Below are 10,750 nucleotides of genomic sequence, written 5' to 3'. Positions count from 1 at the left end.
GCCATCTCTTTAGAAGGAGTTCCCCATACGTTTTTTTCTTTTGTGCTCCCGGCTTGTGTCGCCTGCCTCCCGAAATCTCCAAGTTCCCAACTTCTGAATCTTCAGGTTTTGGTCCAAGGCCGCTTGCCCGGAGCGGGGACCTACCCAGGAGTCTCTGTTAGTGCTCAGGCCTGGCTGAAACCGGACGGTGGTGGTAAACTTCACTTTCCAGCGTTCTGCTAAGGCTGGGAGGTAGGGAGAAAAGATGCTTTGGATACCCGCCATGGATACCAGGAAGGCACCCTCCTGTCATTCAGGCAAGTCAGCAGGAACTACGTTTACCCGAGCATCCGTGCTGTGCATTGGGCCAACGCCGATAGGAGAGGCGGGGCTTCCGGCGGTCTGGGTTGTCACTTTGCAGACTAGCTTAAGGCCACACGGGTGATCCCGATTGGTGCACGAAAGGCCTGGCCGACTCTGCAACTCTCGAGGCGGTTCTGGGGACCCAAGACTAGGGCAAATAAGGATAGTACTCGCAGTTGCCCGATTCTAACCGTGGCTCGGCACACGTCGGCACTGCAAGCCCGCAGCTCTGCCTCCTAGCCTCAGTTTTCCCTGTTGGCTCATAGGCTGCAGCGGAGACCGTTAGGGTTGTGCCGAAGCCACGAACTCTCCATCCCCCAGCCGCAGCCCACCAGCAGTCCTCTGGGCGTACAACGCCCTTTTCTGACCGGGAAACTGAGGCCCAGGCGGGCTGCGCGAGGCCGTGGGCGGGGACGGGCTATGCCCAGGTCTCTCGCCCGTCATGCCCCGCCCCCACTGCAGATTCCGGTGGCGGCAACCTGGCCGCTGGCAGATCCACCGCGGGTGAGTGTAGGAATCTTTCCAAGGACCCACCAGGTGTCCTGGCTTGCCCTCTTACTGTACTGTGGGGAGGGACCCAGTTGCTTCCAACATCATAGTCCAGGTCAGTGAGGCGTGCGGGTGTGGAAGCCTCACGTGTGACAGCCAAGTGGGTAAGGTCTGGGAAAAAGTTAAAGGAAAGCACCCACATGTGCAAACGCCAAGGTGAGACTTTTATATTTTGAAGGCTTTCTCTCTCTCTCTCTCTCTCTCTCTCTCTCTCTCTCTCTCTCTCTCTCTCTCTCGGCTGGCCGCAAATTAGATATGCAGCCAAGAAATGACCTTGCCCTTCTGGTCCCTCTGCTTCTGCTTCCTTAGTGCTAGTTTTTCAAGCATGCTTGAGCACACAGTTTATTCCGTACTGGGGATGGACCTCAACACCTTGTGCATACCATGCAAACACTTTACATCCCAGCCTGGAACTTAGCAATTTAGATGTGGAACAACCAAGGAAGGGAGGTCTTGTGTGTCTGAAATAGCAGGCAGAGGAGTTGGGACTGTGTCCCAGAGGCATCGGAAGACAGAGAGTGCTTTAAACATAGACTAGACAGTTCCCCAGTTAAGATTTTTTTTTTTTTTTTTGGTTTTTCCCAGTTAAGATTTTTAAGAGTGATTTTTAAATTTTTATGTGCAGTTTTCTGGGTCTATGCATATGAGTGTTGGTTCCCCGGGAACTTTGTTGTAGGCACTTGTGAGTCATCTAATGTGGACACTGGGAGCTGAATTCATGCCCTTTGAAAGAGCAGCACATACTCTTAACAACTGAGCCATCTCTCTAGCCCCAGGCTTTGGGGGTTTGTTTTGAAAGACAGTCTCACTGTGTGGCTCTAGCTGGTCTGCAACTTGGTATGTAAGACCCTTGAGACAGGGTCCCACTATGTAACCATGGCTGTGCTGGAAATGTACAATTAGACCAGGCTGTTCTTGAATTCACACAGATCCACTTGCTTCTGCCTCCCGAGTGTTGGAATGAAAGGCATGTGCCACCACACCCAGATCCCTAATTAAGATTTTAAAAGCATCTTCTCTTTTTCTGAGTGTAGAACAGACACGGTGGAAGTATTATTATGTAGAACAGAGGCTATTACCCCTTGGTCTATGTGAATGATGGTGGTCCCTGGATGAGACTAGTTATGGTAGTGGTTAAAGTGGCTGAATTATGAGTAGATCTGCTGATGCATCAGTGTTGTGTGAAGAACTCTATTGGTCAGCCTGAGCACCTGGGAGGATGGGACTACTGTAGACACAGGAAAGACCAGGCATGTGTGATGTCCCAGAGTGGATTGATATGATGGGCCTGAAGTGATAGATGTCCAGTTAATTAATCCTAGTGTCTTGAGCCGGGACCTGAGAATTAAAGAAGGATAGTATACTGGCTGGTTGCTGGTTTTATGTGTCAACTTGACAGAAGATAGAGTCATTAGAGAGGAAGGAGCTTCAGTTGAGAAAATGCCTCCATGAGATTTAACTATAAGGCATTTTCTTAATTAGTGATCAATGTAGGGAGGCCCAGTCCATGGTGGGTGGTGTCATCCCTGAGCTGGTGGTCCTGGGTTCTACAAAAAAAAGCAAGCTGAGCAAGCCATGGGAAACAAGCCAGTAAGCAGCATCCCTCTATGGCCTCAGCATCAGCTCCTGCCCAGTTGGCGTTCCTGTCTCGACTTCCTCCAGTGATGGACTGTGATCTGGAAGTGTAAGCTGAATAAACTCTTTCCTCCCAAGTTTCTTTTTGGTCATCAATACTAAGACAGATAGGTTCACGGACTTGATCAGGGTTGGTTGCTTAGGATTTGAAAACAGGGAGGAAAGGCTTGTGGTGCCTATGGCTGTGAGGGGAAGAGTCCAATAGGTGGCTGAACAAGGGTATGAGTTGTAAAAGCAGAAAGGAAATGGAGCATTGGTATAGAGGCAAGAAAGATTGACTTCCTGTATGTCTACCAGATTGATGAGGCCAGTCCCACCTCCCACCTCCGACACCCCAATACCCATAGCAGTAGCTGAGATTGTCTACTTATTCTAAAGGGCCCTTTTTTTTTTTAATTTTTTATTTTTTGGTTTTTTCGAGACAGGGTTTCTCTGTATAGCCCTGGCTGTCCTGGAACTCACTTTGTAGACCAGGCTGGCCTCGAACTCAGAAATCCGCCTGCCTCTGCCTCCCAAGTGCTGGGATTAAAGGCGTGCGCCACCACCGCCCGGCTTTCCATTTTTTTTAAAATTGGTGTTTGACTGGATTTCTCTACATAGCTCTGGCTGTCCTAGAACTCACTATGTAGACCAAGCTGGCCCCAAACTCACAGACATATACCTGCCTCTCAACCAGTCTACAGGGAAGGAAGATAAATGTCCGAGAAGCATCTCCATTAATAGGGAGCAGGTTCCTACCTCACTCAGCCATAGCATAGACACTATCTTATTCTTACTGTTGTAGAGATGGATGGCCTTTGAGGACGTAGCTGTGTACTTCTCCCAGGAGGAGTGGATGTTCCTGAATGCCGCCCAGAGGGCCTTGTACCGCCATGTAATGCTGGAAAACTTCGCACTTGTAGACTCCATAGGTAAAGCCCTGAGTTGAGTCCTTCATTGGAAGCAAAGCTGGGACCAGGTATGGCAGGCAGCTAAGCACACCAGGTTCAGGAGCCATTACAAGTGTCCACTCTCTCCCTAACTGTTTATGAGTATGGCCCTCTACCCGTGGGCATGTGAGAGGAAGGGTGATGCCCTGGACACATATAGTCTGATAAACATAACCATTTCCTGTATCCCTGGGGTGCTGGCTGTCTACATTCTTCTGTGCCTGAATTCTAGCACCTTCCTTTGGAGCGGCTGATCTAGTAGTTCCTTATGGGAACCCTTGAGCCGGGCCTGCAGTCCTCCTGTATCCTTTGGGGTTTTGGGTGCAATTGCATGGTTGATATCCATAATATCCCACACCCTGCTCTCTATTGGGGCTGGACTGTCTTGAGCTGGGGCTGGCCTCACATGCTCCTTATTCCTTCCTAGGACCTTCTGTCTCCCGGCCTCGGGTGATCATCCAACTCCAGCGTGGTGAGGAACCCTGGGTTCCCAACAGGACAAATAGAGGCCCAGGCAGGGGTACCCACAGGAGATCCAGCCTTGGTGAGTTGGGCTTCACCTAGGGTGTATTCAGGGGCAAGGGCTACTACATTCTCTACTTCTTGGTATTACAGACACCCTCTTTTCCTCTCTAGAGATAGCTCCCTTCCTTTTTTGAATCTTTTTCCTCATCTCGTGACCTTTCCTGCCCTTGAAGGGCACAGGTGCTGTGTCCATGCAGGAAATTACTCCCTTTGAGCCACACATACATACATACCCACACCAGCTGTGCTGTGTGGCTTCACTTTCCCCATTGAGCTGTCACATTTGTAGGGTCATTCCTTCTCCCCAACTGTTTTTTGAACACTTCTCCTGGCCGGGCTCTTCCTGGCACTGTGCATAGCATGGCCAGGATACTGCTGAGTATTGTAGAGAGAATGCCCAGGAAAAGCAGTCTGCAACAGGACTGATAGTGCATAGACTCAAGGAATTCATTCTGTAGACCAGGTTGGCCTTGAACTCAGAAATCCGTCTGCCTCTGCCTCCCAAGTGCTGGGATTAAAGGCGTGTGCCACCACTGCCCGGCCCAAGGTAACTATCTTTTCTCTGCCTTCAGGATCCAATTATAGTACAAGAGAAAGACATGTGTCTAGAACACCTCCAGGGGCCACCTGTGACAGGCCTGATAGGATACCTACTAGTATCCTTCCTCCTGCTGGTGCCTACCCTGATGCAAAAATTCTGGAGGGACACCAAAGTGCCTGCCCATCTCTACAGAGAAAACCCACAGGGGTATCAGTGATTTACTGGGAGCAGCTACTGCTAGGTTCCAGCAGCAGTGAAACAACTGTCAGCCTGCGATTGACTTCCCCAGTAGGGGTTCCTGAAAATGGTTCATCTAGAGGAAAGGCCTTCTCTGACTTTCTGGCCCCAGGGAAGCAGCCACAAGTAGCAGAGCAGCAAAAGCCAGAGATGCAGCTAACCCCTGGGAGAACTTTCCAAAGCATTCCAGATCTCCATGGAGCAGGGGACGGACGTGGGATAAGTGAGGCTTGGCATGAGTCTCAGGGAGACCCCAATGTTACAGAGGCCCGGATATGGGATGAGCTGGGAGAGGCCCTCCAGGCCGGCTCAGGTCTTCTCTCTGGGGACAAACCTTTCGAATGTAGGGCGTGTAACAAAGTGTTCCTGAAGAGCTCAGACCTCCTCAAGCATCTGCGTACTCATACCGGAGAGCGGCCTTATGAGTGCGCCCAATGCGGCAAGGCCTTCAGTCAAACATCTCACCTGACTCAGCACCAGCGCATCCATAGCGGTGAGACGCCTTATGTGTGCATGGTGTGCAGCAAGGCCTTCCGACACAGCTCCTCACTGGTGCGCCATCAGCGCATCCACACAGTCGAGAAGTCATTCCACTGCAACGAGTGTGGTAAGGCCTTCAGCCACGGCTCCAACCTCAGTCAGCACCTAAAGATACACGCAGGAGGGCGGCCCTATGCCTGTGCACAGTGCGGCCGCCGCTTCTGCCGCAACTCACATCTTATTCAGCACGAACGCACGCACACCGGCGAGAAGCCCTATGCCTGCTCCCTCTGTGGCGCAGCCTTTAGTCAAGGCTCCTCGCTCTTCAAGCACCAGCGTGTGCACACTGGAGAGAAGCCTTTCTCTTGTCCACAGTGTGGCCGTGCCTTCAGCCACAGCTCCAACCTCACACAGCATCAGCTGCTGCACACTGGCGAACGACCCTTCCGCTGCGGCGACTGTGGCAAGGCCTTTGCCAAGGGCGCAGTGTTGCTCAGCCACAGGCGTATCCACACGGGTGAGAAGCCCTTCGTGTGCACGCAGTGTGGCCGCGCTTTCCGTGAGCGCCCAGCCCTCTTCCATCACCAAAGGATCCACACAGGAGAGAAGGCCCTGCGGAGGCCCAGGGGCAGCACGCACCCCCAGGCCAGGTCTCTTGGGGTATCCTTAGATGGTGCACCTCCAAAGGCCAGTTCTACCATAGACCCACCAGCAGTCCCAAAGATAGCTGAGGCCTAAGGTCACAGCTGTGCCCTTCTCTGGAATCCCTTTCACTCACTGTGGAAGAGCCTGTGTTCTCAGCAAATCCACTGTCGTGTGAGCCTTGCCAGTCAGTTCCACTTACAGTTATATCCTAAAAGAAGCTGTCCTGGAGAGGAATCCATAGACTGCATGAACCCCTCTGGGACTGGTGGAGTAGGCAGGGACTGACCCCAGAACTAGTGTGTGACTCTCAGACTTTGATCTTCATGGTAATGCCACTTCAATATTTCCTGACTGTGGCTATACAAACAGGAAAGGAGCCCGCCCCAATAGGCGGGAGCTCTCAAATTAGCAGCTGGAGAGACAACCCCAGTGCATTCCATTTCTTTGGTGCAAGCTTCAGGCAAACAAATGGTTTGTTTCTGTGCCTCAGCTTTCTCCTCTGGGAAATGAAGAGGGAAGGAGATTTGGACCAGTGGAGGATGATGCTATAAAATATTCTAGCAGCCGGATATCGTGACACATGACTTTAAACCCAGGACTTGGGAGGCAGAGGCAGGCATGTCTCTTCTGAGTTGAAGGTCAGCCTGGTCTACATAGTGAGTTCCAGGTCTCAATCAGAGTTACACAGTGAAACCCTGTCTAAACAAAGAGTAAATGTTCTAATAGGATCCAGATAAAGTCCAAGTAGACTCACAGCCAGCCATGTGCGAGGTGCTGCCCAGTGAGCAGCTTGTGGGCCTTGTATTGATGTCTCTGCTTCAAACAAGAAAACTCAGGTGGCACAGAAGAGTTAGTGTGGCCTAGAGCACACAGCAGAACCAGGGTTGAACTCAGGTGGACTTCTTAGTCTCCATCCAGGCTCCCTTCTCTCTCGTCTACCAGGCTCGAAGGGCTGGCATAACCCACCAATAGGAAATTGAAGCCTGGAGGGAAGATGTGGCCCTCAGCTCTGAAAGACAGGTCAGGAATTCTGGTTCCTCGACATCCCCATCCTCATCCGGGCCTGTCATTAGCCACTCCAAAGCCATGCTATATGAGCCCTAACATCTGAAGTGGTGCTACTGACTTGAGAGGAAATGAAACAGGGCTGCTTATTTTTGCTGGGCTTAACCATCATGCACCCACCTGTCCCATCCCATCCCATCCCATCCCATCCCATCCCATCCCATCCCATCCCATCCCATCCCATCCCATCCCATCCCATCCAATCTGAGCCCAAGGTAAAGAACTGAGCAGGGAAGACTTCTGAGACCCCCCGGCCCCCAGTGATAATGACCCTAAATGGTGAGGGAGGGCAGATCGGTGCGTGGGATTCAGTTTGCTTGTTGTGGCCTTTAGCAGACCAGGTCCCATGTGGACCTGAGGTCACACCAACAGGGAAATGAATGCCAGTATTGAAAAGTTAAAACATATATATACTATAATTTCTTACCTAGATATGAAAGTCCACACCTCTTGACTCCAGGACATGCCTCCTGGTTTTTATTGCTGTTGTTTATAGTTCATAATTATATGTGTGGATACATGTATGTAAGGGCATGCATGCATGCGGAAGTCAAAGGACAGTTTTCAGGAATCAGTTTTCTCCTTCCACCACATGGGTGCTGGAGATGGAACTCGAGTTGTAATGCTTCATGGTACAAGCTTATAACCACTGAGCCATCTTGTTGGCCCTGATGTTGTTTTGTGACAGGGTCTCATGTAACCCAGGCTAGCCTTGAACTTTCTCTGTAGCCAAGGCTGGTCCGAACTTCTGTTCTCCTGCCTTTACCTCCTGAGTGCTGAGACTATAGGCATACAGCTGCATGCCAAGTTTATTCAATGCTGGAGATTAAACCTTGTGCCTGTTTAGCAAGCACTCCACCAATTGAACTATGTCCTTCTACCTCAGTTTTGGGTTTTAATTAGTTCAAAGAACTAGGCTTGGTGTGGCATTCCTGAAATCCCCACGATTAGGAGTTCGAGGGGAGCCGGGCAGTGGTGGCGCACGCCTTTAATCCCAGCACTTGGGAGGCAGAGGCAGGTGGATTTCTGAGTTCGAGGCCAGCCTGGTCTACAGAGTGAGTCCTAGGACAGCCAGGGCTACACAGAGAAACCCTGTCTCGAAAAAAACAAACAAACAAAAAAGGAGTTCGAGGGGGCAATTCAAGGATAGTTTGAGGCCTTGTGTTTTGTCTCAAGTCAGGGTTTCTCTGTGTAGCCCTGATCATCTTGGAACAGGATGCAGCTCTGTAGACCAGGCTGGCCTTGAATTCCGAGAAATCCACCTGCTTCTGCCTCCCAACACTGGGATGAAAGGCCTACGCCATCACAGCCCAGCACTGAAGCCCCTATCTTACAAAAGAACAAGCTGAGTAGAGATACACCTGTATGAACAATAATATTGTTTTTACCTTAAAACAAAGCAAATGATATTAAATGGATGTACAGAGACATGCCACTGGAGTCAGCACAGACACTTTGGCTTTAATCTGGGTTCTCAGAGAGGCCATAGGGTAGAGGTACAGCTTATCTGCAGCCTAGTGTAGGATACAGGCGGCCACAGGTAGGTGGGGGAAGCCAGGAGATCTGGGGAAAGAGAGCTGCTCCAGAGCAGCAGTTCTGTTGGTAGATGAGCCTTTGTGGACCGGGCTATGGGAGGGACGAGGGTGGGAAGAACGAGTCAGTGCTGTGACTGTGTCTGCTGTTGAGGATGAGCGCATGGGCAAAGTTGAGTCCTGCCCTTTGGGAACTCCGGTCCCGTCACCTGGAGGTGTGGTGGTGCAGACCTGTAACCCTAGCATTTTGCGAGGCTGAGACAGGAGGATCGGAAGTTAATCTTCCAGATCAGTGTGGGGCTACTGAGACAGTTTGGAGAAAAAAAAATTAAAAAGATCAGATGCCTTGATGGGCACCTTTAATCCCAGAACCCAAGAGACAGAGACACAAGCAAGTCTATATTAGGAGTTGGGGGTCCATAGTGAGACATTGTCTCAAAAAAGCAACAAAACCATCTTGCATCTACCCTCTATACATGAGACATAACTGTCCCACCCACCTGCCAGTGGAGTCAGACACATCTGTCCACTAAACCTCATTAAGTTATGCAAAGAGGGATGCTGTATAGGATCCAGCTGCCTATGACTGTTTGGGAAAATTCTCTGAGCTGGGCCTCCCGATACCTGATAGGCCCACTGTCATCTCCTCTAGGATGGAGCTATGTAATGCCAGGACCAAAGGTACATTGGGCAAATGAGGTCCCCAACAGGTTTCCCTAAAGAAACTGAAGCAAATGTCCTAAGCCTTCCTGGGCCCACAGGCTGGAATCAAGGCCATCTTCTCTTCCTCACCAGCCTCCTCTGCTTGTGAGCCAATTGCTTTTTACCTTCATCCTCCTTGAATCTACCTCTTCCAATACCCAATACCGGCCTGTGCTCCCCTATGCATGGTCTTCCCCAGGAACTATGGTTATATTGGGCTGGTTCCTCTTCCTGTAAAAATGTCCTTGGGCTTTCTAAGTCAAATGTTAAACTAGCTAAGCTTGGTAGCATCTGCCTAAATTATCAAAACTGGGAAAACTGAAGCTGGAGGATATAGAAATCCTGTCTTAAAACAACCAAACAACCCCTCCAACCCCAAAGCCAAACAAACATGCAGCAAACGCCACACTTAGCTCTACAGGTGAACACGACGCAGCAAACGTCACACTTCGGTAATGTAAGTCTACAGGTGAAGATGGGGAGGGAGGGTAACATAAATGACAATGACACTTGGAAACCAGGAGATGAGTCAACCTGCATTTAAGGGAAATCAAATACTGAGCTGACACTGGGATCTCTGTCTCATGATTTTCCTAGGCAGCCATAAACCTACATTCCAAATGGGAAAAAAAGAAAACACCAGAGAAAGACTCCTAAGTCCTGCTGGGTAAATGAGTTTGTTGGGGTTATAAGCGTCAGCCCTTTGAGGAGTGCGAGTGGCCAAGCTCTGCCCACAGAACACTCAGATGGCCCTAATGGCTGGATCTGCCCCTCCAGCTGCGTTGGGGCCAAGCTCCTCCCTACATTGTAAAGAGCCCAAGCTCAGGCTGGAGAGTTGGCCCAGCTGTTAAGAGCACTGGCTGCTCTTCCAGAGGTCCTGAGTTCAATTCCCAGCAACCACATGGTGGCTCAAAATCACCTGTAATCCGATGCCCTTTTCTGGTGTGGCTGAAGACAGCTACAGTGAACACATACATAAAATAAATAAGGAAAAAAAAAAAAAAAAAAAGGACTTGAAAACTCACCAAACCCCCCCTCTGGGAAGCAACCCCCCCAAGAGAAAAAAATATATATATATTCTCTGTTTTCTGCTCCGTTCTCTGCCGCTTCTCACCTGAGCAGATACAACCACCTTCTGAGTTTTTCCCTCCCAATAAATCTCTTGTCTGAGGTTTGTTGTATATTGTGACTTTGTGGTATTTCCTGGCTCCCAACTTCCAGGATACCTTTCCTTTCAGAGCTGTAACACTGCCACTGGGGAAGGCTTCTCCCCTTCCTCCCCAGAGCTGGGACATTTAAAAGAACACGGGTGACTGAAGAATCCCAAACCTAATCAGCTTTTTTTTTTTTTTGGTTTTTCGAGACAGGTTTCTCTGTGTAGCCCTGGCTGTCCTGGCACTCACTTTGTAGACCAGGCTGGCCTCCAACTCAGAAATCCGCCTGCCTCTGCCTCCCAAGTGCTGGGATTAAAGGCATGTGCCACCACGCCCAGCCCTAATCAACTTTTTACCTTAAAATTTATCATTTCTAAGATCACACATGGGTTGGAGAGATGGCTCAGCAGTTAA

General features: G+C 50.2%; 1 protein-coding gene across 2 annotated transcripts; it reads left to right on the top strand.

Moving 5' to 3' along the window:
- The first annotated feature begins 370 nt into the window (after nt 1-370).
- Nucleotides 371-10,506, top strand: LOC110297225 (uncharacterized). 2 transcript variants are annotated; one of them, XM_021165973.3, is made up of 4 exons: nt 371-846; nt 3,311-3,437; nt 3,883-3,999; nt 4,553-10,506. In XM_021165973.3, the coding sequence occupies exons 1-4, from the start codon at nt 763-765 to the stop codon at nt 5,974-5,976; spliced, it is 1,752 nt and encodes a 583-aa protein (XP_021021632.1). In that variant the 5' UTR covers nt 371-762; the 3' UTR covers nt 5,977-10,506. The 2 variants fall into 2 exon arrangements, with proteins under 2 accessions (XP_021021632.1, XP_021021633.1); XM_021165974.3 differs by having other exon boundaries at nt 811-1,047.
- The last annotated feature ends 244 nt before the right edge of the window (nt 10,507-10,750 follow it).

This window comes from Mus caroli, unplaced genomic scaffold, assembly GCF_978045245.1.
Source record: "Mus caroli unplaced genomic scaffold, Mus_caroli_1 scaffold_8, whole genome shotgun sequence".
In the NCBI taxonomy this organism is placed as follows: Eukaryota; Metazoa; Chordata; class Mammalia; order Rodentia; family Muridae; genus Mus; species Mus caroli.
Note: the sequence above shows the minus strand (reverse complement) of the source record. Positions and strands in the feature narration are given on the sequence as shown.